The 26,077-nt window shown below is 43.2% G+C and overlaps 2 protein-coding genes, 1 long non-coding RNA gene and 1 other non-coding gene across 4 annotated transcripts; 3 read left to right on the top strand and 1 right to left on the bottom strand.

Annotated features, from left to right (window-relative positions):
- Positions 1-6,022: 6,022 nt before the first annotated feature.
- On the top strand, positions 6,023-7,075 carry MOS (MOS proto-oncogene, serine/threonine kinase). Its single transcript, XM_051611750.1, has one exon. It carries the CDS (start codon positions 6,023-6,025, stop codon positions 7,073-7,075), a length of 1,053 nt encoding a protein of 350 aa, XP_051467710.1.
- Positions 7,076-20,890: 13,815 nt separating this feature from the next.
- Positions 20,891-23,258, bottom strand: LOC127381434 (uncharacterized). Its single transcript, XR_007888719.1, has 2 exons — positions 22,842-23,258; positions 20,891-22,765 (listed from the first exon to the last, which is right to left on the bottom strand). It is a non-coding gene; the product is annotated as an uncharacterized LOC127381434 (long non-coding RNA).
- Positions 23,259-23,336: 78 nt separating this feature from the next.
- Positions 23,337-25,939, top strand: RPS20 (ribosomal protein S20). The gene is made up of 4 exons (XM_051611746.1): positions 23,337-23,455; positions 24,415-24,514; positions 25,240-25,313; positions 25,718-25,939. Exons 1-4 carry the CDS (start codon positions 23,453-23,455, stop codon positions 25,898-25,900), a joined length of 360 nt encoding a protein of 119 aa, XP_051467706.1. The 5' UTR covers positions 23,337-23,452; the 3' UTR covers positions 25,901-25,939.
- On the top strand, positions 25,097-25,161 carry LOC127381939 (small nucleolar RNA U54). Its single transcript, XR_007888832.1, has one exon. It is a non-coding gene; the product is annotated as a small nucleolar RNA U54 (small nucleolar RNA).
- Positions 25,940-26,077: the final 138 nt, after the last annotated feature.

Below are 26,077 nucleotides of genomic sequence, written 5' to 3'. Positions count from 1 at the left end.
AACATCAGGAAAACTTCTTTCCTGTGAGAGTGACAGAGCACTGGAACAGGCTGCCCAGAGATGTTGTGGGGTCTCCTTCTCTGGAGACATTCAAAACCCGCCTGGACACATTCCTGTATGATGTGCTCTGGGTGATCCTGCTCTGGCAGGGGGGTTGGACTAGATGATCTTTCGAGGTCCCTTCCAACCCTTAAGGTTGTGTGATTCTGTGATAAGGTATTACAGGATTCCCCCACAGTTTATGTGCTCTCTTCAGCTTAGGCTTATTTCTCTTCAGCAGGATTTTTATAAACATTTTCACTGATCCAAACCTTGTAACAACATACTTGAACTGTATGACCCATTTTGACCAGGCAGGTTTAAACCCTTGTAACTTAGGGTAAACATTTTGCTATGGTCCACCATAGTGCCCAGGCCACCATTTCAGAGCCACCAAATGTAGCTGATCCTCTTGCCTCTTCCTCTGTGCAGCTCTCTGAAGATGTTGGTGTTTGCTGGGAAGCACCACGTTTACTATGTCTGTGTATTTAATATCGAGTCCCAGAGCTGGGCATGATCTGTGCTAATGGGACTGTGCAAGCTGCTGGGAGACCCTTTTACACATCAGCCCTAGACATCAAGGTTACATCTATGTACCTGGGAAAGCAGCTGTCTCCAGGCAATAGAGTAGCACTAATGTGGCTCCCTGGACCCTTTGCTGTAGGTGATTAATTTTGCTTGTTAAGCTTTTAAGCTGTTTTCTAGTCCTTAAGTGATAAGTCTCAAATTCCACCAGTACTTTTTGTCATCTCCCTGTGACCCAGCACAGTCAGCTTTGCTCCAGGGGCAAGACTGCAAAACCAGTCTTGGACAATTTCACTGAAAATGCTGCATAAGGTGCCTGCCACATGACAGCAGGAAACCTGCCAGGAGAGGTACCTGTCTGCACAGCCAGAAAGTATTGCTATGGGTGACAGCCTGTGCCCAACATTTTATTACCTTTATCCCTAAGTTTAGAATCTCCTGGCTTGTTGTCAGGCTCCTCTTGTGCTGTCACGGTCTTAATCTACAGCAGCAGGTCTCAGATTATTATCTCTGGTTCACACTGGTCAGTGGTGGTCACTGAGGCCCCAGTAAATTTGCTGTGAAACCTCACCTGCCTTGACAGTGCCTCCAGTTAAAACCTCAGTGTGTCCAGCTAAGGAGAGCCTTTGCTTCATGCTCTTGGAACACATGGAGTAACCTCAGTGGGAAGGAAAAAAACATCAAGCAGCTGTTTGGCCACGTGTATTGGAAACATGACCTTCTTATTTATAAACTAAGGTTTAACCTTTTAAAATGTTTATTATTATTCTGTCTCTCAGCAGTAAAATAACATCACAATTCTTGCAGATGTATTTGTTCCTTGCATTTGAGTTTACCTTTAATGAAAACATGCTTGTATTTGCTGTTCCAAGGTGTCATTTGTCTCACCAAAACAACCAAAGTCTGAAACATTAACTGGATTCTTTTCTGGCCTGTGCTTGTAGTAAAAAACCCAATTATTCAGTGGCCTATCTTCAGAGCAACCCTGTGTATGGACTGGCTTCGAATAATGGTATCGCTTACACCTGTGCAATTGATGGTATCACAACTGCTTTCAGGCAATGCTGAATATCATTTGTGGTCTGTGAGGTGTGACTGGAAGCAACATTTGGACTGTGAAACACTATATGCCTAAGGAAGAATGTAGGTTCATCAGCAAATCCTAAAGTGAGATCGCAGGGATTGACAGTAAATGGAGGAAAAAAGGAAACTTTGATATGAGACTGAGAAGAAAACCTCTCAGAAATCACTAAGGCACAGGCTAAGAAAGTGTGTTGTTGTGAGAGTACGACTGTAATTTAAGTATTGAAGAGATAAATTTGACTCCTTTAGCAAGATTATAAATTAATTTAGTAGAAACACAATGCTATCTCTATACTGTAAAGCAGTTCTTAGAAGCCACTGGACAGCCAAGGGTTTGTTACATGGTACACCTACAAACTGTACAAAGAAATAAAGTAATGGTTGTGGAGAAGGATATAAAGATATACTCCTAAACTTTCTGAAATCAGTTCCAATCCCTAGTTCTGCCCTTCTGTTTTAGACAAAAGTTTGGCATTAAGAACCACAACAGTGATGCATCTTGATCAAAATGAAACTCTGGTGTTTGGTATGTGTCCTGTGCTATGGTGGGTTACAGCCACATCAGTCCTTTAAGGTCCTTGGTATTGGGGCTGACTTCATCTGTCCCAGAACTCAATGAACAGCAGCAGTAACTAATAGTATCAGCAAACAAAGAGTTTCTATATTCCTGATGTACAAGTGAAATATAAACGGGTGAACCAAGTGAGACTGATTCTGTATTCCTTCTCAGCTGGAAGCACAGATTTGGTTGGGCAGCTGTTGCAGCAGCGGATGCACAGGCGTGTTTTATTTGCAGAAACGTGACACAGAAGCTTGGAACAAAACGGTTGCTGCCACAGGTTGTGGTAGCTACGACACATTGTGTAGCTGTGACATATACTGCAGCCCTCGGGACACAGACTTCGTGTTTCCCTCTTGTCACTTGTAAAAGTTCCTGTAGCATTCTCTGGTAATGACTTCTGGGTCGTACAGCTTCCTGTTTCCTTGTGGAAATAGCAGTGAAGTGGGAACAACGTGGTTGGAGGCTGCTGTGGGTTCCCCAGGGGAAGGGCAGCTGGCATGAAAGGGGCAGCTTGTCCACTGCTCCCCTCCAAAACCAGCCCCGCCCTGGCCATGCTGTGGCCCCCTCCTCTAGCCTGTGGTAATGCTGGAGCTAAACGGGGCTGTGAAGTGTGGCAAGGACGCCGTACAGTGGTTGTGTCTCGTGGGAAGTCACTGGGCTGAGTCATCAATGGATTATGGGAAAACAGCATTTATCAAGAATAAAAGCCTGCTTGCTTTTAAATGTCTTCAATTGCATTCACACTGAAAGATACTGGATGTCCCCCTGCTCTAGTCCTCAGCACTCAGCTGAAACAGGACAGTAAGTTACATTAAGGCTGTTTAGATCCCCAAACAAGTACACTTCTCTTCCTTTTCAAAACTCCAGTGTATTCCCCAAGAACAACACCACATGCCTGACATGACATAGGCAAACCAGAAAGGTTTCTAGCAGAAAGGGGTAACAGGAAAACTACCAAAAAAAGGATAACTGTGAAGAGTGGGGATTTAAAAAAAAAAAAAGTACAGAAGGTCTGCTGTATCCTTCCAAATGAGACTTCAACCAAAGAACTTTGGGAACAGCCCTAATTCTAACTGGTTTATGAATGTAGATTTTATTGCTGTGTTCTGTAGCATTCACAATCTCCAGATATGCTGTACAGTTGTCAGCTTAACAGGTCCACTGTTAGGCCCTTCATCACACATCCTTTTACCTATTCCTCCGCCTCAACCAACATTCCCTTTGAACCACCTTAACCTGGTGAAAACAGGTTTTTAACAGCTGTATTTCTCCCAGGCTGAAGTTACTGGACAATTCATTGCAGATATATCTCTCTGCTTTTATATACTGTATGGCACAGGAGTCCATGCAAGAATTAAAGCCCTAATCACACTCAGAAAATAGGCATTAAAAAGTTTCTTTTTCTCTCCAACATAGCTTCATCTGCTTCCTGCAGCTTTCCATTTCCATCACAACTTGCCTGCCTAGAAAACATTATTTCCAAAGATCAGCACTGAAGACAGTTGCATACAAGCAAGAAACCACAGTGCTGCTCAGAAAAGGAGTGTAAAATACCTGTTGTCTCCATGGCTTACTTCTCTGCATATTTAAAACTACTCTAAAGCCCCTTAGGTCTTCCCCCCAGCCCCAACACATCCCTGCATAACCAATGTTGAGCAGTGCCTCAAGCCAGAGAGCTGTCCCTAGGAGGTGGCAGCAGCAGGATGTTACTTGGCTGGCTTGTGCTTTACAACAGAAAGCTTGCAGTGTCTGTTACCCCACAGGAGTCCAGGGGCCTCTTGTCCTACAGGAGTCCCTGTGGGAGAGGCAAGAAAAGAGGAGCCTTGTGTTGTCAAATAGTCTCACCTGCAGGGACTGTCCCACCCAGGACGGCTGAGAGACCCTCTGGCATCTCTAACTCTTTGCACTCTCACTTGTTAACAACACCTGTAATGCATATTAGCACCTATTTATCTAGTTCTTCCCCAGCCTATCTGTTTCACACTGGCAGGTGATAACCCAAATTCCTCATTCTCATTCATCTCTGGTGGAAGTTTGCTTCCCAGGGAATTGTGATGACAATTTTCTCCTGATAGTCCAAAATCTCAGTACTGAGGAAGATCCCTATTGCTGGTTTGCTAGAGAATGATGCCTTTGAAACCATCTGGCTGAGCAGATCTAGAATTCAAGTAGGGTTAGAAAATGTCTTCGGTACATTACCTGAAAACCCTAAAAGAAAGCTGGAGAGGGACTTTTTAAAAGGGCATGTAGTGATAGGATGAGGGATAACAGTTTCAAACTGAAAGAGGGCAGATTTAAATATTAGGAAGAAATTCGTTACTGTGAGGGTGGTGAGACAGGAACAGGTTACCCAGAGAAGTTTTGGAAGCCCCATCCCTGGAGGTGTTCAACGAAGGTTGGATGGGGCTTTGAGCAACCTGGTTTAGTGGGATGTGTCCCTGCCCATGCAGGGGGATTGGGACTAGGTGATCCCTTCCAGCCCAAACCATTCTATGATTAGGTTTGTCTGTTGAGATGAACAACGGAACCTGTCTCCAGGTGGAGAACACTCCAGTTCTGCTTGCACCTGTTCTGAGCACTCCTGAAACCTCTCTCAGTGAGTCTGTGCTGCGTCTTTCTTGTCCAGAGAAGCAAAACAGAAACAGAAAACACCAGGAAAACTCTGCAGAGACAGCGCTGCCCAGAGGTTAACTCTGGAGAAACAGGCACCACCAAACTTTGAAGTCCCTTGGCAGGATCTGTATTGTCAAACCTGACATCAGAGGAAAGTTCTGAAGGGCAAGGAGGTGTGAAATGAGGACCAAGCTTTCCAAGGTTGGAAACATGTACAGAAAGATACTTCTTGGAATATTCAAAAGCACTTTGCTGTGCAGGTCTCTTAAGGGAGCTCTGATGCATGGGCAGTACAGGACATGCCAAACACTAGGGCAGTAGGCACAAGTACCCAGAGTATGTGAAAGAAGGGTCAAAAGAGCAAAAGCCCCTCTGAAAAAACACTGGGGCCAGCAAGACAAAAGCACAATTGTTTGATTTGTGCCAGAACGGTCCAGTAAATTTAGCAATAAGTTTACTAAAGAGGATCCAGAAATAAAATACGTACCTGTAGTGATTGTGTGGGGTGTGATGGGAATATGAACAAACATTTATGTGTAATTCTAGTTGCTATATCCAATGGATTATGCAGAACAATCATTTGTTGTTCTGCTGCTATTAAGGTTGCTGTCCTGCATGGGCAGAGTTAAGCAGCCAAACCAGTCCCCTTACTCCAGTCATGTTTCAGTGGCAGGTTTCTGCAAACACACTGATATTTAGTTATGCCTGCCATAGCCTCATCAAACGGTAGCACTCACCACCTCAGCTGCTTGCTCTGACAATAACTTTGAGCTGTTTAGTGCATCTGGCAGTGGTCGTTCCTGCCTGGAGCCACGGTGAAATGTATTCACCAATCCCTGCTATATTCGCTCCTGGGGCATTTTGCTAGGGACATTCAATGGACAGAACATCTTTGATTTCTCTTGAGATTAGAAATGATGTGCGATACATACAAGTTAATATTTTTTTAGCTTTAAATCAATTTGCCTTGACTTTCTAGAGATTTACTTCAGTGTTGGTGAAGAATGTCTCCAGGTGAGCCTGATTGGGTTCAGCTAGTTGTGACAGATGCATTTCATTTGCAGGTGGGAGGGAGCATGGTGAAGAGAGGATAAAAGGCTTTGGAAGCCACTACAGCACCCTTTCTGTCAGAGAAACTTTCCAGTCTTCTGTCTTAGTAACTGCCTCTTAGTAACTGCCTGTTGCTTTTGCCATCTTATTATGCCATCACCCATTCCTCTTAATTGTTTTCTTCCTTTGGAGTTTTCCCCGTCTGCGGATTTGCGGCCCTGCAGCAGCCCCTTAGTTATCCCTGGCAAAGACAGCAAAAGCTTCTTGGGGGGAACTCCTTTGGTCAGGACCCGCCGCTTGCCTCCACGCCTGGCCTGGTGCTCCATTGACTGGGATCAGCTCTGCCTCCTGCAGCCCCTAGGTTCTGGGGGCTTTGGTTCTGTCTTCAAAGCCACCTACCATGGTGCAACTGTGGCTGTGAAGCAGGTGAAGAAGAGTAGCAAAAACCGGTTGGCATCTCGACAGAGCTTCTGGGCCGAGCTGAACGTAGCCTGGCTACAGCACGATAACGTGGTGCGTGTGGTGGCTGCCAGCACATGTGCCCCAGCCAGCCAGAACAGCCTGGGCACCATCATCATGGAGTATGTGGGCAACATCACCCTGCACCATGTGATTTATGGCACTGGTGACGCGTGGAGACAGGGTGAGGATGAGGAAGGAGGCTGTGGAAGGAAGGTCCTGAGCATGGAAGAGACTGTGTGCTACTCTTGTGACATTGTGACCGGCTTAGCTTTTCTTCACTCGCAGGGCATTGTGCACTTGGACCTGAAGCCTGCAAACATCTTCATCACTGAGCAGGGAGTGTGCAAGATTGGAGACTTTGGGTGCTCCCAGAAACTGGAGGAGGGCGTGTCCCAGAGTCCCCATGTTTGCCAGCAAGGGGGCACGTATACACACCGTGCCCCTGAGCTCCTCAAGGGAGAGAGTGTCACTGCCAAAGCAGACATCTACTCATTTGCCATCACCCTCTGGCAGATGGTCATGCGAGAGCAGCCCTACCTGGGCGAGCGGCAGCACGTGCTCTATGCCGTGGTCGCCTACAACTTGCGGCCCTCGCTGGCTGCTGCTGTGTTCCACCAGTCACCCGTGGGCCAGAGACTCCAGAGCATCATTAGCTGCTGCTGGAAGGCTAATGTCGAGGAGCGCCTGAGCGCTGCCCAGCTGCTTCCCAGCCTCAGGGCCCTCCTCAAGGGGAGCCTCTAGGAAAACTCAGGACTCTTACCATTTCTTTTATTGTTGGCTTGTTTTGCTTTCCCTCTGCCACTCCTCCAAACAGAATGGTTTTAGCCCCTGTGTCAACTAAAGGCTTTCTTGCTGGTTTTTTTATACTAAAAAAAAAAACACAACACCAATCTGCTTTGTTATAAGAAAATGATAAATAAAGAGATTTAACAGAAATATGGGTTTTTACTGTGGGAGGGGATAGAAGCAAGGATAGAGATGTTGGCAAATACGACTTTTTCTGGTTGATCTCCCATGTGCTGCCTCACTCAGGGAGAAACTGGGGAATGTGATGTGCAGAAAAATAACTGGTTTTGAGTTAGTGAAGTAGAAAAAGGGCTGCTTTTGGAAGGTTCTTTGTACATAATACCTTTTGGTATTTCCGAAGTGTCAGATATGAGTAGTTCTTCACACTAGCTAGGTTTGTGGATTTGAGCTTTTCCTCTTCATTTACAAAGGAATGAGTATGCATCACAAATCAATGAATGCAGAAAAAGAGTGTCAGTGGGTTTTTTCTTGTGCTTAGATGTACTTAATTTCAGTAAGTATGCTGTGTCTGAAATGGAAAACATAAACTACCTGATCTCCCCATTGACATAAGGAACCTTTTTGTCAGGCTAAGGCTTTTAAAGGGAAGAAGATACATTGAGAACCTGTGCTTTTCTAAGACCCCTGCTATCAGGGATGTTAGTTGCAACTTACTAGTTTGGTATATTGTAAACTTTAGTATCTGGAGTATTATAAAGAGTGCCTGGTGTGGAATACAAAGTTCCCAGGTTTTGGAGCTACAGAGAGAGTTAAAAGAAGTTTAAAAACTGGCAAAACTTGATAGATAGATAGATAGATAGATAGATAGATAGATAGATAGATAGATAGATAGATAGATAGATAGATAGATAGATAGATGCAAAAACCCCATGAATCAGGATAAGGGTATGATTACTCACCCTTTGTAACTCATGGGTCTGCATTAGACAAGATAATGGAAGTACTGAAAAGGAAGATTGCTTAAAGCAATATACCTATACTCTGCTGGTGCTCAAAGTGGACACTATTGAACTGCACTCTGTGCTGCTTATATCTTATCTACTATCTTTCCTAATCTGGTTGTAATGTGTCTGGGAAAGGAAGTGCTGTAGGCAGTGCTGAAGACAAAGAGCTCTGATCCATGACTTATTAGAACTGATAATTATAGATCTGTTGAGACCTCAACCCTTATCTGGAGCTAGGAAGATCTGACTGCTGTAGCTGATACTGCCATTCTGCTCAAAGACTCTGCTTCTTTTTAAGACAGGAGAAAGAGTGATGTTTCAGTCAAATTGTTTTTCTTCTTTCTCCTTCCTCCCCCTTGCCTCCATTCTGAAAAAAAATCCCAGAGGAGTTGAGCCAGTTTCCTGATTTCTGACACACATCTGTTCTTAGCCCCGTGAAATCCTGGAAATGAGCAACTATGTGAATTTGAGATGATTCTGTAGGTCTTTATGGTATTTGGGTTGGTCATTGAAATTAATGGTTTATAATGCATATCTAAGCTTAACTATTTCTTGTTCTTTTGTCCATTTTAAGTAGAACCACACAATGCTGGCTGGAATCAAAAACCTAAGGTAAATTCTGGAATAGGTTTCCTGTGTTTTCTCTGTCAAAATAATTAGCGTATACCGGGATCTTAAAGGGTTTTTTGTGTTGCATAATTTATTTTCATAAACATGAAATATGTTATAAAAGTTATCATAAGCCAGTTACCTTTTAAAATTATTAGCTGAGGGCTTATAAGATTAAATGTTGGGTAAAGGCATTGATGTGCCTCACCTTAACATCAAGACTTACAGAGAAATGTTTCTCCAGTCTTCAAAATAATATAATTTAAAAAAATGATATAAAGGTTGTTAGCAGTTTCTAGACACTTATGTTGTATTTCTTTTGCTGATCTAAGTAGCTTGTTGCTTAAACTGCTAGAAACTTGATATTTTGTGCTCAATGACACTTTGGCTTCAATAAGTGCTACTTGAGTGTCTGTGAAAAATCAAGCACCCTTCAAGTTCTTTGTTATACTTGACAGAAGAATACTGGAAGGCCAAGCCCAACTCTTGAAGCATAATCAGCTCTGCAGATGTCTCTGTCAATTTTACTGGATTCTCTTTTGAGAGGGAGTGAGAACTCTGCACAGCACTCAAGATGTAGGAACATCATAGTCTGTCATGATGGTGTTCCCTTTTTTTAGTAACTTCTAAGATTTGCTTTGCTTCTTTTTTGAATGCTAGTGAGCTTCAAGTTCGTACTAATCAAGAAACATCTCAGGCTTAATAGCTCAGAATCCACAGTCCCATATGTTGAGGACTTTTTTGCCCATTTTTCTCATTTCACATCAATCTACCTTGAACTTCTTTCAGCTGGTTTGTAGCTGGCTCTTGCACTCCATGTCCTAAATAACTCCAGCAACAACAAATTTGTTTGGCTCATGCTCCTGCACTTTGTTTCTGGATGTGGTGAGCATCACAGGACCCTGTGGAACACTACTGGGTGTTTTCTGTAGTTGAGAGAACTGATGCTTTACTTTTACCCTCTGCTTCAATCTTCCGATTTATTCAGACCAGGATTTTTCTCTCCTACACGTGGCTGCTTAGTACTTTTAAACAGTTTGCAGTGAAGGAACATACCAACCCTGCTCCTTATCTGCATGCTGTTGGTGCTCCTAAAGAATTCCAATACAATTCAACACAATTGTGAAGCACAACTACTTCCAACCAAAGCAATCCTCCTAATCAAGTCATATCTCTGTGGTCTCTTGATTCCTTTAATATAATATCTGCTAGTGTATCTTGTATAGATGTCAATAATTTAATTGGGAAAGTTATTTCTTAAAGACTTCTATGGGATATAGTCCTGGAGGAAAGAGAGGCCCAAGACACCTGGTTGATTTCCAAGGATTGCTTTCTTCAATTTTAAGATTGGTCCAGCCCAATGAGTAGGAAATCAAGCAAAGGTGTCAGGGTGCCTCCAAAGATAAACAAAGAGCTCCTGATTAAACTCAAACATAAAAAATAAACACAAAAGAGTTGAGAGACTGGTGGGAAGTCTGGAGAAAGGAAGACTTACTGTTGGTAGAGAAGGACCAGGTTAGGGAAAATTCAAGTAAGACCTACACAAGGTTGTGAAACCTGATGGGATGCACTCTCAAATGCTGACAGAGCTTGCTGCTGTCATTGTGAGGCCATTCTTGATTGCCTTTGGATGGTCATGGTGGTCAGGAGAGATTCCTGAGGACTGGAGGAAAGCAAATCTAATTCTTATCTGCAAGATGGCCACAAAGGAGGATCTGAAAAACTTCAAGTCGGTCAAGCTCCCATAAATCTGTGGGAAAGTTGTGGAACAAATAATTCTGGAAGACATTGCAAAACATATTAAGGACAAAAAGGGGATTGGGAGTGGTCAGCATGGATTTATGAGGAGGAAAGCATGCCTGATCAACCTGGAAGCCTTCTGCAATGAGATTACTGGCTGCTGGATGATTGCTTATCTTGACATAGGCTTTTGGCACTGTTTCCTATGACATCCTTATAGATGTATAGATTCATCCCTGATGAAGTACAGGCTTGTTAGTGAAAACTGAAAACTAGTTGAGCTGCTGGACTTAAAGGGTTGTGATCAGTGACATGAAGTCCAGTCACTAGTGGTGTACCCCAGAGATGAAGACTGGGCCCAGCACAGGTTAACATCTCCATTAATGGCCTGGATGATGGGACAGAGTGCACCCCCAGCAAGTCTGCAGATGATGCAGAATTGGATGGAGCAGTCAATACATCAGGTATTTGTGCTGGTACTCAGAGGCACCTTACCAAACTGGAGAAATCTGCTGATGGGAATCAATACATGGAACTGCAAAGTTTGTCATCTGGTGGAGGATAAGCTGATGCACCAGTACAGGCTGGGGGCTGACCATCTGGAAAGCAGCTTTGCAGGAAAGGACCTGGATCTTCTGTCAGTCTTCTGGCAGGCACCAAGTTGAACATGAGCCAGCAATGCGCCCTTGGAGCCAAGGCATCCAACAGTACCTGGGGGCACACTATGAAGGGTGTTACCAGCTCTCCCAGAGCATCACCAGAAGAGATTCTTCCCTTCTGCTCACTCAGCCCTGGTGAGATACATCTGGAGCCCTGTGGCCAGCTCAGGACACTGCCAGAACAAGAAAAGCATCAATATTCTGGACCAGGAGTGCAGCAAAGAGCCGTTAAGGTGATTAGGGGATTGGAGCTTTTGTGTGAGAGGAGAAGATGAGAGATGGACTGTTCAGCAGTACCATCTGGGGAAAGAAAAGGCTTTGGGCAATCTTATCAGTTTGTGTAAATACTGATGGGAAGGAGTAAGGATGGAGCCAGTCTCTTCTCAGTGGTGCCCAGTAACAGGACAAGATGGGACACAAACTGAAAGACAAGAAAATCCATTTGAATGCAAGAGAAAACATTTTTACTGTGAGGATAGTCAAACACTGGAACAGGTTGCTCAGAGAGACAGCTTTACCCTTTCTGTTTTCTTCATCTGGACATGGCTCCAGGTTTTTAAAAGATGCCTTCTTGCTTCTAAAGCTGGCATAAAAGCTAATGAGTATAGCTGCACGTTGCTCTCTAACTTTGTCATATTTGTATTCCTCCATATAAAATATTAGCAGAAGGCACAGGATGCTAGCAGAGCATTTGTTACAACTATTACAGAATTCTATTAATCCAAATTTTTTCCCAAAGTCTTTCTAGAAGCTGGTTTTGTTCTTTCTTCCTCCTTCCTCACACATATGGATGCAGCACAGTTCCAGATAATTAGCAAGACAGGGTTATAAATCAGGATAATCCTTAATGGCTTCTCATACCTAGTTTATTTATTCTCTTTGTTCGTGGAACTGATCACCAGCAGCTTGGTCAGCCTACAACAGAATTATTGAAGGCCTGGAGAAAGTGCTACAACCAGGTAATTATAGTTTATTAACATCTTGCAGTGCTTTCTGAGCAGGAAACCCTTGTGAAGCCAGTGCCAAGGATCCTTTGTATGGCTGTCCCGATCAACCAGTGAACCAAATACAAGAAAGGATGTAAATTTTATTTCTGTGGACTAAATGCTTTGTCAGGGTGTGTATAAAAGCATAATGAGTTTGAAAGGCTGAACTAGCATCAATGTCCTGATCAGCTCTCTAGGGTCTAGCAAATTTGGAAGTATGGGATCCATCCAGTATTGCATGGATTCAAACAATGCAGCACCAGTTTAAGACTGGGCACAATGGTATTTGAGCTGTGCCCTCCAGCCCTCTGCCAGCCAGGTACACTCTTCTGAGGGCGGGACCCTGGGATACCATGTCACAGTGGCCATTTTTTTCAAGGTGAGCTGATTTTTTAGTTTTGCTTGATGTTCTCTGTGCATAAGAAGCATAAGCTGCCTTTCAAGCTTCCAGCTCTGCAGCACTGAGAGCTAACTATTCAAAACCAGGTGGGCTTATCTCCTGACTCATAGCAGTCTGGAGTAACCATGGCCTGCATGGAAACTTCAGCTAGTTCTCATCAATCTCTCAGTACCTAACTACCGAATCTAGCTGCATTTACTAATATCAGAAAGTACATGTAAAGAAAATACTGTAAGGTGCTTGTATTCTCATGTCTAGTCATGAACAGCAGTAGCTCTGGACATATTAACCATATTATAGCATTATATTTTGTGCTTTCTTGGTTATACAGATAGTATTGTCTACTAACGGAAAGCATGAATTTCAAGTTCCCAATTTGGCCTTTTTTTTTTTGTTTTCTTATACCTAATGGCATCCACCACCCCCAACCTCCCCTGGTGTCTCTTCTTTTCCCTCAAATGGATAGCTGTGCAAAACTTGATGTGATGCAGTTAAAGAAGAGATTTTATGTCATTTTATCTCATTCAAACTGAATGCCCAAATAAGAAGCAATACTAGTTAGTGCTGAAATGGTTTTAGGTCAAAATCATTTTTCATGCTTTTCTTCACAATGAAAAGCAACTTCCACTTGTTCTCTTTTGTTCTGTGAAGTGCGACAATTACTTTAGCAGTCAAGTGATTATAAGAAAGACAAGAAAAGATGGCTAGAAGCATGGGAAGTATGCAATTGTAACAAGCAGTTCCAAGGAAGAATAAGAAAGAAGGAAAAGAGAAGGCACAGAAGTGTGATTTTATCATTCTGTATTACTTTTCACTTACTATAGCTATTTCTGAAGGCTTAGTGTCTTTGCTTCTCAAATAGGAATACCAACCAACATTTCATAATCATTACTTTTTTTAAAAGTAAGCATAAGGCACAATTGTGATGCTACACTTTTCATTTGGGGATGGGCTGGGTGGGAGTATTACAGTTAAACATATTTGATAATTAAGTGGAGAATGGTCATCTGTTTCTCTTCGACACAGCTTCTGGCTTCTCATCAACCAGAAGCCTCTGTAACCCTGTTCCTGGATTGTTCTGTTGTTGTTTGCTTCATTTTCCTTGGAGGCTTCTTCTGTGCACACTTACTTTTTTCTTGATGTTGTTGTTGTCATGCTTTATCTTGATGCAAAAAGAAAGAGATAACACTATCTTCAAATGATGAAAGTACTATATAACTTAGAGGTAGGCATATCCTTAATACAGAAGGTAGGATGGGAAAGCATAAAGATGTATGAGTGGCTTCTGCATTCTGTGGTGAGGTGGAACTGCAGCAAAAAAACCCCAGCAAAACAAAAGTGAAAAGTGTTTTACAGAATCTACCAAAAATATTTGTAAATTCAATGGGTTGTAAGTGACTGCTTAGGATTTGACTTGTATATACATTTTTGCATCATTAGCACCTGTGTTTATGAATCCATGCCCCAGAACAAAGATGAAAATAGGAGTAGAAAATGGTTATTTTAAAAATTAACTGTACTTTGAACATTTAACTTATACTTTATTTTAGCCATTTATCTGCTGCAAATACCTTAATGCAGTGCTCAAAGAGCCTCTTTCTATGCTTCAGTTAACCCAGCTGCCAAATATTTGTCTGCCTGTCAAATGCAAAGCCTTGAAACCAGTTAAAAAAGGAAAATGGATCAAACCAAAACAAAACAAGTCTACTGGCTTCCATCCCAGTCTGCCATCAGCCAAGGATGCCACGGGACAATTTGATAGTAAAGGAACCATCCACGCCTGGACTTCTCCAAGCATGAGACTTGAGTGTCACTCCCTACCCAGCTGGCAGTTCAATAGCCTGAGTGTTCAGCAGAGCAGGGAGGTGAGTGCACTTGCCTTTGCAAGGCACCTGGGATAACAGGGCAATTCATAACTTCATAAATACTCTACTGCACATGTGTCAGGCTACAAAGAGCAAAGCAGGCTGCAAACTGGAAACATAAATGTCCAGGTTTTTTTAAATTACTCCCCCAAAAAGAGCAGAAGGAAAACCAGTTTTATTTTCAAGCCATGTATTTTTCTCAACCACTTACTTCAAAAAGGGTGAAAGGGATTTGATGCAGATATGGCACGAGTGAAGCTGGACCCAGAGACCAGTATAGAAAGTTGCACCTGAAGGGCTGGGAAGGCCTTTATAAAACAGAGGAGTTAGTAGTATATATTATATAATACAGTAAGCTTAGAGAGATATTGTATGCTTTGGCCACATCCTTGTTTCCCTCTTATCCATAAAAAGTTCCACGAAAATGGTTGGCAGATAACACAGAAGCCACACACAAAGCTTTTGAAGGAAGGTATCATTGCACTGACATGCCAGTCGATGAAGGTCACCCAAACTTCTCTTTGCATAGTAAGTGACTGAACTTCTCCAGACCTCCCTTAAAGTTGTTAATCCTTGCATAGCTTTTGGAAGTGAAATGATTGCTATTAGATATTTTGTAGTGTAATGGGGAGAAAAAAGGATATTCTTAACATTTAATTATAATGAAATTCCTGTCAACAGCTGACTATCAGAGGAAATGAATTTCTTAAATTTTTTAACAACATTTTCATGCTTGCATAGTTTGGTTAAAAAGGTGTGTATGGAATTGCAAACAGCATTTGGAAAACTGTCCTAACGATCAAAATGAGCACTACCTGGTCAATCACAGCAAAGGTAGTATGAAAGAACCATTTGCACAGGGAGAGAAGGAAGGTGGTAGGAGGAGGCAATGACACAACCCAGAAAGAGGGAGAGGGGAGACACCTGCAAAACCAAACCTATTTGCTACAACCAGTGAAGCTCTCATTGAAAAATAAGTTCACTCCTATGTTGTATACTACAGGGCTTTCAGGACCCCAGCTGACTTAAAGTACGGGTCTTGAACTAGTGCTTAAAGACAGATGAGGCCACCAATTCAGTTCAGAGTGGTCTCCCATTACCACCAGTTTGCAGTAGTCTCGTTTAGGTAAAAGAAGCACAGCCTTCCCCTCGCACCCATCCTCCCAAACCCCAACTGTCCTGGCCCATCAAAATGAAAAAGTGGCTAATTTTAAATGCTCTGCAAATTATTACTAGCCCCCAAATTGTCTGTCTGTGAGGTTTTTTTCCTTTCTTTTCTTGATGATTGCACCATGTGCTAATTGTGATGATTAGTTAGCACCACATGTTAATGACACAAATGAGGTAGCAATGTACACTAGGAGACAAGTAGTGGGGGATTCTTAATTGGAAAAGAAATTTATTCTATTTACAGAAGATTTTAAGACTAAAAAGCTCAGGAAAGAGAGGAATCAATCCCTGCATATTAGCATAAGCATTTGAGCCTGCCAGAACACAGGGATTGGCAGTACCTCACACCAGGAATATTGCCCAAGAATGTATGAGAAGCAGCTTTTCCTCAGAACACACAAGTGACTCTCAGAAAGCAAATACACCTGCTACAAGGGTGTGAGACAGGGGCCACTGGTAGAATGAAGTAACTGCTCTCAGAAACATCTTTCAACAGTCATAATTATTGAAAGATTATTTTGTAGTATATGTCTTTTGTACTTAAAAGCAAAATATTAGACCATAGTGCTGAAAAAATTCCAAGTATTACTATTTCTTCCAATTGTTTTTCAGGAGACATGGCTACTATACTCAAAACCACCTTCTGTGTACACCACAATAATTAATTTCATTTGCCTAAAAATTAAATGCTTGACCCCAACCCTTTTAAGTGCTAATATTTTTTCCTCAGTTTTAAACTGAGTAGTAGATAACACTGCTCTCCCCCTGCTCTCTGTCTGGAAAATCTGTTGCTAGAGTTTTCACTGTGCACAGAGGTGGGAATGTTGAAAATGTGACTGTGTGCATCTACATATAGTTGCTCTTACAACATTTAAGTGATGGTTGCAGGGGAAAAAAGGCTTTTTAATAGTATTTCCTGGGAGAATAACCAAGCCATACTCGATATTTGTAACAACAGTGTCTTGTAGACTGGTGTGAAAGGACTCGTAAAAGTAATGTTTTCATTAAAAGTTATGTAGGAACTTTTGATGTATATTTAGGTGAAATACAAGTTTAATAGACTTGCTTTACTCTCCTGTAAATTGTTCTCTTAAACAGAACTGCTGGGTTGTCTGTGAAATAGCATTGCAGACTCTACAGTTGTTGTTCCTGCCCCCCTACCACAACCTCGTAATTTCTACATTGTGGGCTGCAGCTGCCACTCTGCCACATCAGCCTTTTAGAGAAATTAGCAAGCCCTTTGAAATCAAAACTTCTCAATATTTGATGCCTCATGGATCACTTTCATGTTATGTCGTGGATCCCACCAGCTGTTCTGAACAATCACAGTGTAACGATTTCCTCAGTTGGCTAATAATTCCAGTTTCTAAAGCACATCTTTAACACCACGGTATCCATCTCCTTTAGTTCCAGGTCCTAAGTTTTATGTTACTATTCCTGTTTCTGTCAGGTTTTGAGTAATTTAACTTGGCTAGTTCACATAGGGTCAGGTCACAACAGGAGAAGCATTACTGAATTGGCATTAGTCTTTCTTTACAGACTCCAGGGTTGGGAAGAGCATCTCTTCACAAGTCCCACAGAAGTCAATTTGACACCTGGGTGTAATCTAGATAGAACTGTGAGATGCAATTAATATTGTCCTGTACCATCAAGACAGTGTTTCTCCCTTGCTTTAAATCTTATCATCATCTACAGTAAGTATTCGCTACATCTTCTGCTTCCAAACGTTCATCTGAAAACTAGTTTGATCAAGAATATCACAAGAACAAAACTGATCTTAAAGGTATGAGGAAAAACTTCTCAAGAAAACAAAAATCAAACATGATGCAGTGATGCATTCTATATAAAGAGAAGTTTTTCCTTTTGTTGTAAGGCAGTGTGAGGTCAGGATAATTCCTTAAATTATCCCTGCTCCATGATAGAGAGGCAGCACAAGCACCGTGAAACAATTGCCTCCTACTCTGTCTCGACGAAGAATTAGATTAGATTAAAGTGGTCTTCAGAAGAAAAAATGTGATCAGTGACTTCATAACTGGGCTGTAAAACTGCAGACAGAGGGCCATGGACAGAGATGTATGCAGACTACATATATTGGTAAACCTAACTGCAGCTTTTTCTTCCTCAAGGACAGACATCCAACAATGCCAGCACCCTGATGCTGGTAGCTTACCACAAAGTCTTTACAGGAGGGGGAAAGACAACTCTGAAGCCTTTATTGGCACAATATTGCAAGAGTTTGTACACACCAAATTCCCAAATGCTCCGAGTGTTCTCAGGGAAGCCAGCAAGGGAAGTGCAGCAAGCCGCCCCCCACCCTGGAAGCCATTTCCAACTCAGTTGTTAAAACAGCTCACTGTGTTCAAAAAGTCCCGTGGATATTATTTGAATAGATGCAGCTTTTCAACTTGTGCTGCAAACGATTGCAATTTTCTTGAGCCATCTTACATTTTCAAAGTAAAACAGATCATGGCAAACAGTGCCAAGCAGCGCTGCCTCAAGTGGCCAGAGCTGGATGGAAGAGATTTGGGTAGCTTAGAACACATTTTTTGTACTTGATTAACCTTTCCACACCTTTCCACATGTCCAAGGTGATTTCCAAAATGAAAACTGGATGCAAAAATACCAGTTTTGTTTGTCTGGCCATTAGTTCTTTCACTGGATTGATCCTGGGGACTTTTTTGCAGAGGAATTGCATGCCTCCCTTTTGGAGGCATGGCCTGGATACCAACAGATGGTTCAGTAGGAATGTGAGTGTAAATAGTGTGCGTGAACAGAATACCCAAAACAGCACGTTCTGAGAGGATGTTTGCCCAAAACCTGATAACACTGAGAGGAAATTAACAGTAACAAAGCTTGCTTTAGACAATGATCACCCAGATTAATCAGTAACCAGGGGATTAGATTACAAAAATTTTTGAGAAAAGAAGTTAGCTTGAAAAGCAGCACAAAAAATTGTGATTGTTAGAAGAAAGCTTGGAGTGGGAACACAGTACCAGAGCAGCAGGTGCTATTACTTCTAAGGCATCTTCACCATAGGACCACAGTAAGTAGCTGCCACACCTCTCCCAGTACAGGTTAAAGGATGGACAGGATGAGGTGTAGAAGGAGGGACCTACCTCTCAGGAGTGCATGTGAGAACTCGCAGGGTAAGCTTTCACTGGTACATGGACTAGCCACCTAGGCAACATGCCCACATCTCCAACAAGAAGGATGTAGAAACAGGGGAAGCTGCACTCCCAAAAGTGCCAGTTTGCATTTGTAACCCATGCTTCTCATGAGAGAAGAGATGTGCGTATAGAGCTGTGTGAATCACAGAATGGTTTGGGTTGGAAGCGACCCTAAAGATCATCTAGTTTAAACCCCCCTGCATGGGCAGGGACACCTCTCACTAGACCAAGTTGCTCAAAGCTTTATCTAGCCTGGTCTTGAACACCTCCAGGGATGGGGCATCCACAGCTTCACTAGGAAACGTGCCAGTGTCTCACCACCCTCATAGTGAAGAATTTCTTCCTAATGTTTAACCTAAATCTATGCTCTTGCAGTTTAAAGCCATTACCCCTTGTCCTCTCCCTATATGCCCTTGTAGAAGGTTCCTTCATGCTTTCCTGTAGCCCGCTCCAGGTACTGGAAAGCTGCTATATGGTGTCCCCAGAGCATTCTCTTCTTCAGGCTGAACAACCCCAACTCTCTCAGCCTGTATTCATAGGAGAGCTCCTCCGGTCCTCTGATGATCTTTATGGCCCTCCTCTGGACTTGCTCCATCAGCTCCATGTCCTTCTGCTCTTGGGGCCTCCAGAACTGGACACCGTACTCCCATTGGGTCTCACAAAAATGGAGTAGAGGAGGAGAGTCTCACTTGACATGCTGACCATGCTTCTTTTGATGCAGTCCAGGACACAATTGGCCTCCTGGGCTGCAAGAGCACATTGTTGGCTCATGTTGAGCTTGGAGGAGAGAGATGATGCAACCAAGTAACTTCAAGTTAACCCAAGAGTATCAGTACATAACTCAAATTAAGACCAGGCAGATGCTGAAGCCCTTCATAAAAGGCTTGGAAACAGTTTTCATTGGATTGCTGCTGACTGGTTTAGATACTCTACCACCCATGGATGATTTCCTGAGAAGCCTCCAATATGATCCTGCTTCACAGGGATTTTATGACCAGAAGTTCAAACATTAAAAAAACCCAACAACAAATCTTTAAAAAGTGTGTTCAGATCTCAAAGAGCTTGGAGAAGGAAGTAATTTACCAGTAAGTAAGAATTTATTTTGGCAATACATTAACCACCATTGAAAACAAAGACTAGAGGCATTAGGCTGTCATAGCCCAGGTAGCTTCCAGAGTTGCCCACATCATGTAACCACCTTGAAAAATGTCAAAGCATATAGACACAACACTTCAGGATATAATCTAGTGGGCATGGTGGGGTTTTTGTGTTGGTGGTTTTTTTTTTCCCCCTCCTCCTCCTGGGTGGACAGTTGAACTCTGTGATCCTAAGAGGTCTTTTCCCATCATGACATTTCTGTGAACTCTTCAGCCACAAAGGTAGACTGATACCAGCATCTACTCTCAAATTATGACTGCTCTAGGACTGCAAGAACAGTAGGAGATTTCCTCAAATATACTGTCACATGAACAGAGGAAGACAGAAGGTTAGCTGATACCTAGACTAAATGGATTTAGATTTGTAGAACACTGGGACATCTTTATCTGGATTTTTAAAAAATGTATAATGTAGTCTGTCATGAAGGGAAAAAAAACAAACCCAGGGTTTTTTCCCAAGCAAAACTTAGCATGATTAAATGCAGTGGCATTAAAGAGCTGAAGAATCAGGTGACCATTTCGCACAAAGATGATGAGGCAAACTACCAAAAACCTGACAAGAACTTAACTCCCTACATATATATATTTAATGAATAGAAACTAAACTACTAATTTGGAAGTATAAATTGAATCTAACTGGTTTTACTATATGGTAGTGGAAAATACATAGGTAACAAAATAGTTAGTTCATGATTCAGGACTGTTTCTGAAGGACAAAGTGGTCAAAAGAAGGGAGGAAAAGCCTCCCAGTAACCTCTAAAACAAAGTTAGAAAGTGTTATGAATGCACATGGAACAATATTCTGCATGAAATCAGGTATTAAACTGTTTCTGCTAGACTACTAAGTCATGTTAAAAGCATGTCTTGCATCTTAATCATTTATCTTCTTAATTACGTGACCTGAGGAAAACACTCCTGGAAGCTTCGTCTAAAAAGCAAATGCCAACAGTGTTTGTGAGTCCAAATTCTCAATTTAATAATTAAAGATAGCATTAGCTGGGAAAAAAACCCAACCTATATTAAAACCAATACGAAACCAAAGGAAAAACAGACATGATACAAAATATTTATTAGAAGCAAAGAATGACAAGATATTCAGAAGGTGGGGGAAAAGTGGTATTTATAATGGATTTTTACACACCTGAATAACACAAGAGAGTATTTTCATAGTGTATTTCAGAGAAAGCAGAAAGTTTAGATACATTTCTGTTCTATACTTGTGGAGAAAAAACAACATATAGCAAAAAATTCTAACAGTAGCTAAGGAAAGCCTTAAACATAGGAACAGAAGTAAAGCGGTTTTTACATCAGCAGCTCCAGATAGCTTGCATCCAAGAATTTTAAGAGCTGGCAAAGGAGACTCATGTGCTGTTAATGTGGATTTTCCATAAGCTTTGAGAAATCTGGGGAAGCTCAATAAAAAAAAAAAAAAAGAATCTCAAAGAAAGCTGAGGTGGTGCCAATAGTAGGGGGAAAAAAGTAAGAAAGGAACAAATTCAGGAACTTACTGTCAACGTTGCATAAATCCCCAAGAAAAAAAGCCAACCCACAAACCTGACTTCTTGATAGAAGAACCAGAAATAAATGAGAAAATTCTACTTAAATTACACAGCTTGAATGTATGGAAAAACTATCTTTTCAGATTGTCTTTTTTCCTCATCCATTTATAGCACATGTTTTGTAGGCAATAGGAACAATGTTGACATAACACATTTGTACATTGACTTACTCAGAAGGACACAGAGAAACCACCATAGTTATGCACATACAGTTCATAGTAAGCAAATAAAAACTAAGGTTACAGATCTGTGTCATCCATGAGGAATCAGACACATTTCTGATTGAATCCCACAAGAACTGGGGTCTTGGCAGCAAGCTACTCAATATTTTATCTGCAGATAAGGTTTACTAAGAACATTAATAAAAGCTCTTAAGTAAATAATGTAGCAAGATTGCTGATTTTGAACCATCTGGATTACTGGAAAATTAAGTGCTTCAGCATGATCAGTGTGAGATCATGTCTTTAAGAGTGATGAATATGAAACATTTGTAGATGGAAAACTTCCTCAGGAAGTAGCTGAAATAGCTGATAACAAAGTAAACATGGGTTCCTTATGCATAATTAAGTTCAAAATTGGCAATGTAATTATTAAATGGCTCAGAAAACAAACCAGAACCAAATGCTGCTTTCCTTGCAGGGAGGAAGAGGCCAGAGAAACTGAGACTGTCATGAAAACGGATTTTTCAAGTGCTCATCTCCATTGGCAAAGGGCATTGATGCATTTCAGGAAGCAGCAACAGAATGACAATTCTGTGTCCACGTTTATTGGAACAGCTTTATCAGAATCATGCATCTAGTCCAAGAAGTTACTAGTAAACCAGAGATTTCAAAGAGCAACTACAAATGATACAAGAGCAAAACAAGTCTAAGACTGAACAATACAATGGAGTAACTGGCATACAAAAGTTAACACCATCACATGAGGTTTAAGGACCCCAAGAAAACCCATCAAACATTTGATAGAGGAAAAAAGTTACAGTAAGTGCAGTGTGATGATCAGAAGTAAGTTCATATTAGAATAACAAGCAGGCTTTTCTGAACAACTGTATTAACTACTAAGCTTCCAAAGGTGGCAGGAGTTTTGCTAACATTATACACAGGTATGATTACTGGACAAGGCCCCGACACAGAGCGGAATAAATATAATTAAAATATTATTTTTAAGAGATAATGACAGTAACTTTACTGTGCCTTCATTCCACAGCACGCAACACCCGTCTCTGCAGTTCCATACACCTGTCCAGCAGTGCTGCATGCAGAAACAGGCAGACTCCCAGCAAAACACTTCTTTTGGGGCAGGAAGCTGTCAGTGCCCGGGCCAAACCAGCGGCTGTTCTCATTAAAAACCACCTCTCCAATGCCTGACCTGAATGAACCAGTAAAGTTACTCCAAGTAATAAAACATATTCAAGTTCTCAAATTTAAGAACGAGCGACACCAACATTTTTACTTAACACTTCTGTTCTCGCGCGCCCCCACTTTTAGCAGTGCCTGAAAAGGAAAAAATAAAACACAAAACAAGCAGAAAAGCCAGGTGTGGGTGGGAAGGGGCTCGACACCCCGGAGAGCCACGCAGCCCTGCCCGCACACCGACCCCCCGGAGCACCCCGGCTGCTGGTGACGGCACCAGGGGCCTCAGGGGCCTCCCGGGCACGGAGGGCGGCTCTGCCCCCGCGCAGCCCCAGCCACCCCCTTGGCCGCCGCGCCGGGCTCGCCAGGCCCCGGAGCCCAGCCCCCGCCCCTCGCTGCCGCCGAGCCCGGCCGGGCGGGCGGGCAGGATCATCCCCGGCCCCTCTCGACTCGCCGTCAGCGCCGCGCCCGGCGCAGGAGGCCATGAGCGGCCCGGGCCGCCCCTCGGCGCTTCCGGGCGCGCCGGGCGGGTGAAAGGTCCCGCGGCTCCCGGATGGAGGCGGCGCCGCTCGCTATATAAAGCCCGGGCCGCCAGACGCGCTTCCTCTGCCCGCGCTGCCGCCTCCTGGCTCACCGCTGTTCGCTGGGCCCCGCGCCGCCCCACGCCCGGGAGCAAGTCGGTCAGGAAGGCCCCGCTGCCGCCATGGTGAGCCGGGACGGGCCGCCGGCAGCGCCGCGGAGCCGCCGGGCCCCAGCGGCCGCCTGTGCCCCGCCGGTGCCGGCCCGCAGCCGCCCGGGCCTGGCCGCGGCGCCCGGCGGGGGAAGCGGGGCGGGAGGGAAGGAGGGAGGGACCCCCCCGCCGCTGGGGCGAATCCCGGAGCGTCTTCCCGGAGCCCCTCGTGGCTGGGGCGCTGAGCGGGGCCGCGGGCCGGGGCCTGAGGCCGCAGGGGCCGGCCCGGGGAGGGCGGCCCGCGCCGCGGCGGCTGCAGCGCTTCCCCCGGGCCGAGCTCCCTTCGGGCAGCGCGGGCAGAGCGGGAGGTCCCCGCCCGGCGTCCGTGGGGGGGGACTCGGCCTTGAAAGTCGGGTTTTGCTGGGGAAGTGTGCTTCGGTGAATGGGACGGGTCTTCTCAGCCGTCGGAGAAAAGCCGCGCTTTAGCCACGGGTTTTAAGGCCTTCTACCTGTGTTTTATTATTGTTGTTTTTTTTCATCGATTCACCTGGCCGCACGTTCATGCCCGGTGATTCGCAAGCGTATAATTGTATAAGCTCTCGACACTCGGTTTCCCGAGTAGAACAATCGGTCTTTTTTGGCCAGATGCCCCTTGTTGTTGTTGCTGTTCTGTTGGTGTGAGGATGAGTGGCTGGACAGCCTGCTGCATACCGGCAAACCGGGGAGGGATGTTCCTGCAGCTTCCCGCCGTCCGGTGCAGCTAGACACTTAAAACTCTTCTTCATCAAAGCAACTGGGACCTGAGTCTTCCTTTCTGCTCCCACCATTTCTTCCATGCCACCGTACCCTTGGGATCTGTCATCTAGCCAGTAGGATAAAAGGGTCCCGCAGCTAAATTGTGCTTTACGCTCCCGCAGTCTGTTCTCAAGAGGCTGCGGATGGCATTGCTTGGTGTTAATTGTAGCGCCTGATCTTTGTTACTTACAACTTTTTAGGCTTTTAAAGACACTGGCAAAGCACCTGTGGAACAAGAGGTAGCGATTCATCGCATTAGGATCACTTTGACAAGTCGCAATGTAAAATCACTTGAGAAGGGTAAGTGGTGCTTTTTTAAACTGGGATAGTCTTAAGTGACGAACGATACGTAATGTATTGCAAAATAGAATGTATTTTAATCAGTTGTAATTAAAGATGTTAGTGTTTGCCTGCGTGTATGCAGCTTGGCTAACAAAGTTAACCCAAAGCATTTTTTACAGTGACAAGTATGGTCTAATTTAATATTTAATGGAAGCGAGGGCTTGGGGTTTTACATCATGCTGAAGACTCTGTGTCATCATGAATTCAGTTCTCAGGGAGGAGGGAAGGGGCTGTGTGTGTTAGCTGTCACTGTTTGAATGTATGAGAACTGAAAGGCACCAGTTTCTTGATTGATTGATTGATATTTTGTCTCTTATTATGAAGAGTTTAGTTTAGAAGTTTAACGTTCTTTAAGAAATTGTTTACCTTGTTTGGGAACTGGCTTTGCCAGTGTTTTAATCATACAATCTAAATGTTGTAGAATCGCTTTCTGATGCAGGATCTTCAGGATAACAGCTTAAAACTTGTAGTAATGGCTTTTGCCCACTGTTGTAACTTGATTTTGCTAGCCATGGTGTAATGCTTCCATGTGTACATGGTTGGCTATGAGGATAACCCTTACAATGAATGGCAATGATCACTTCATACGCTATTCTGAGCCAACTTCTTGTTTGAAACCTTGTTAAGGAAACAAGCAAAAACCCTTGCAAACCTGAGCTGTTTTGTTTGTGTGGTTTTTTTAGTCTGTGCTGACTTGATCAGAGGTGCTAAGGAAAAAAACCTGAAGGTGAAAGGACCTGTTCGCATGCCCACCAAGGTACTTAACACTCTTTTCCTGTCTGAAATGTTTGGGCTTTTTCTGCAAATGTACACTTTAAACATCTTTCTGGGAAAAAAAAAAGGAGGTGGAAAGCAGTAGTTTTAAATTGAGGGCGACTCGGTGTAAACAGATAACTTCAAGTTGCTTTGACACTTGAGGCAACTGTTTAGTGCAAAATATTAAACATGGAAGGGGCTTTTCTCTCCTTCAGTCTGTTTTAATCATGAATTTTAATTTAAATTAAATTGAGTGTAGAGAAGTGTTAACATCACTAGACTATAACTTAAGTAACTTTCCAGTGACATAGATACATACGGTGTTTTTAGGTGGATTGAGTTGGAGATTGTCTTCTTTATGCTTCAACTAAATACCCTGTGGTTTATGATTAATTTTTTTCTCAGACTCTGCGAATCACTACCAGGAAGACGCCTTGTGGTGAAGGTTCCAAGACCTGGGATCGTTTCCAAATGCGTATCCATAAGCGGCTCATTGACTTACACAGCCCTTCTGAGATCGTGAAGCAAATCACTTCCATCAGCATCGAGCCCGGTGTGGAGGTTGAAGTTACTATTGCTGATGCCTAAATGATGGTCGTGGTTGAATAAAGTTGATTTACAAGTTTTCATCGTCATTTTGTTTTCATGTGTGCGCCAAGAGTCTCATGTAGCCCTATGATGTTTGTCGTGAGCAAGGGCAAAGGTCCTAATTAAAATGCTGTGTGAGAGGACTGATTTTTAAGGAAGAACATGCCAGTAGTAACC

The sequence above is a fragment of the Apus apus genome, chromosome 2 (genome assembly GCF_020740795.1).
Source record: "Apus apus isolate bApuApu2 chromosome 2, bApuApu2.pri.cur, whole genome shotgun sequence".
NCBI classification, from domain to species: Eukaryota; Metazoa; Chordata; class Aves; order Apodiformes; family Apodidae; genus Apus; species Apus apus.
Note: the sequence above shows the minus strand (reverse complement) of the source record. Positions and strands in the feature narration are given on the sequence as shown.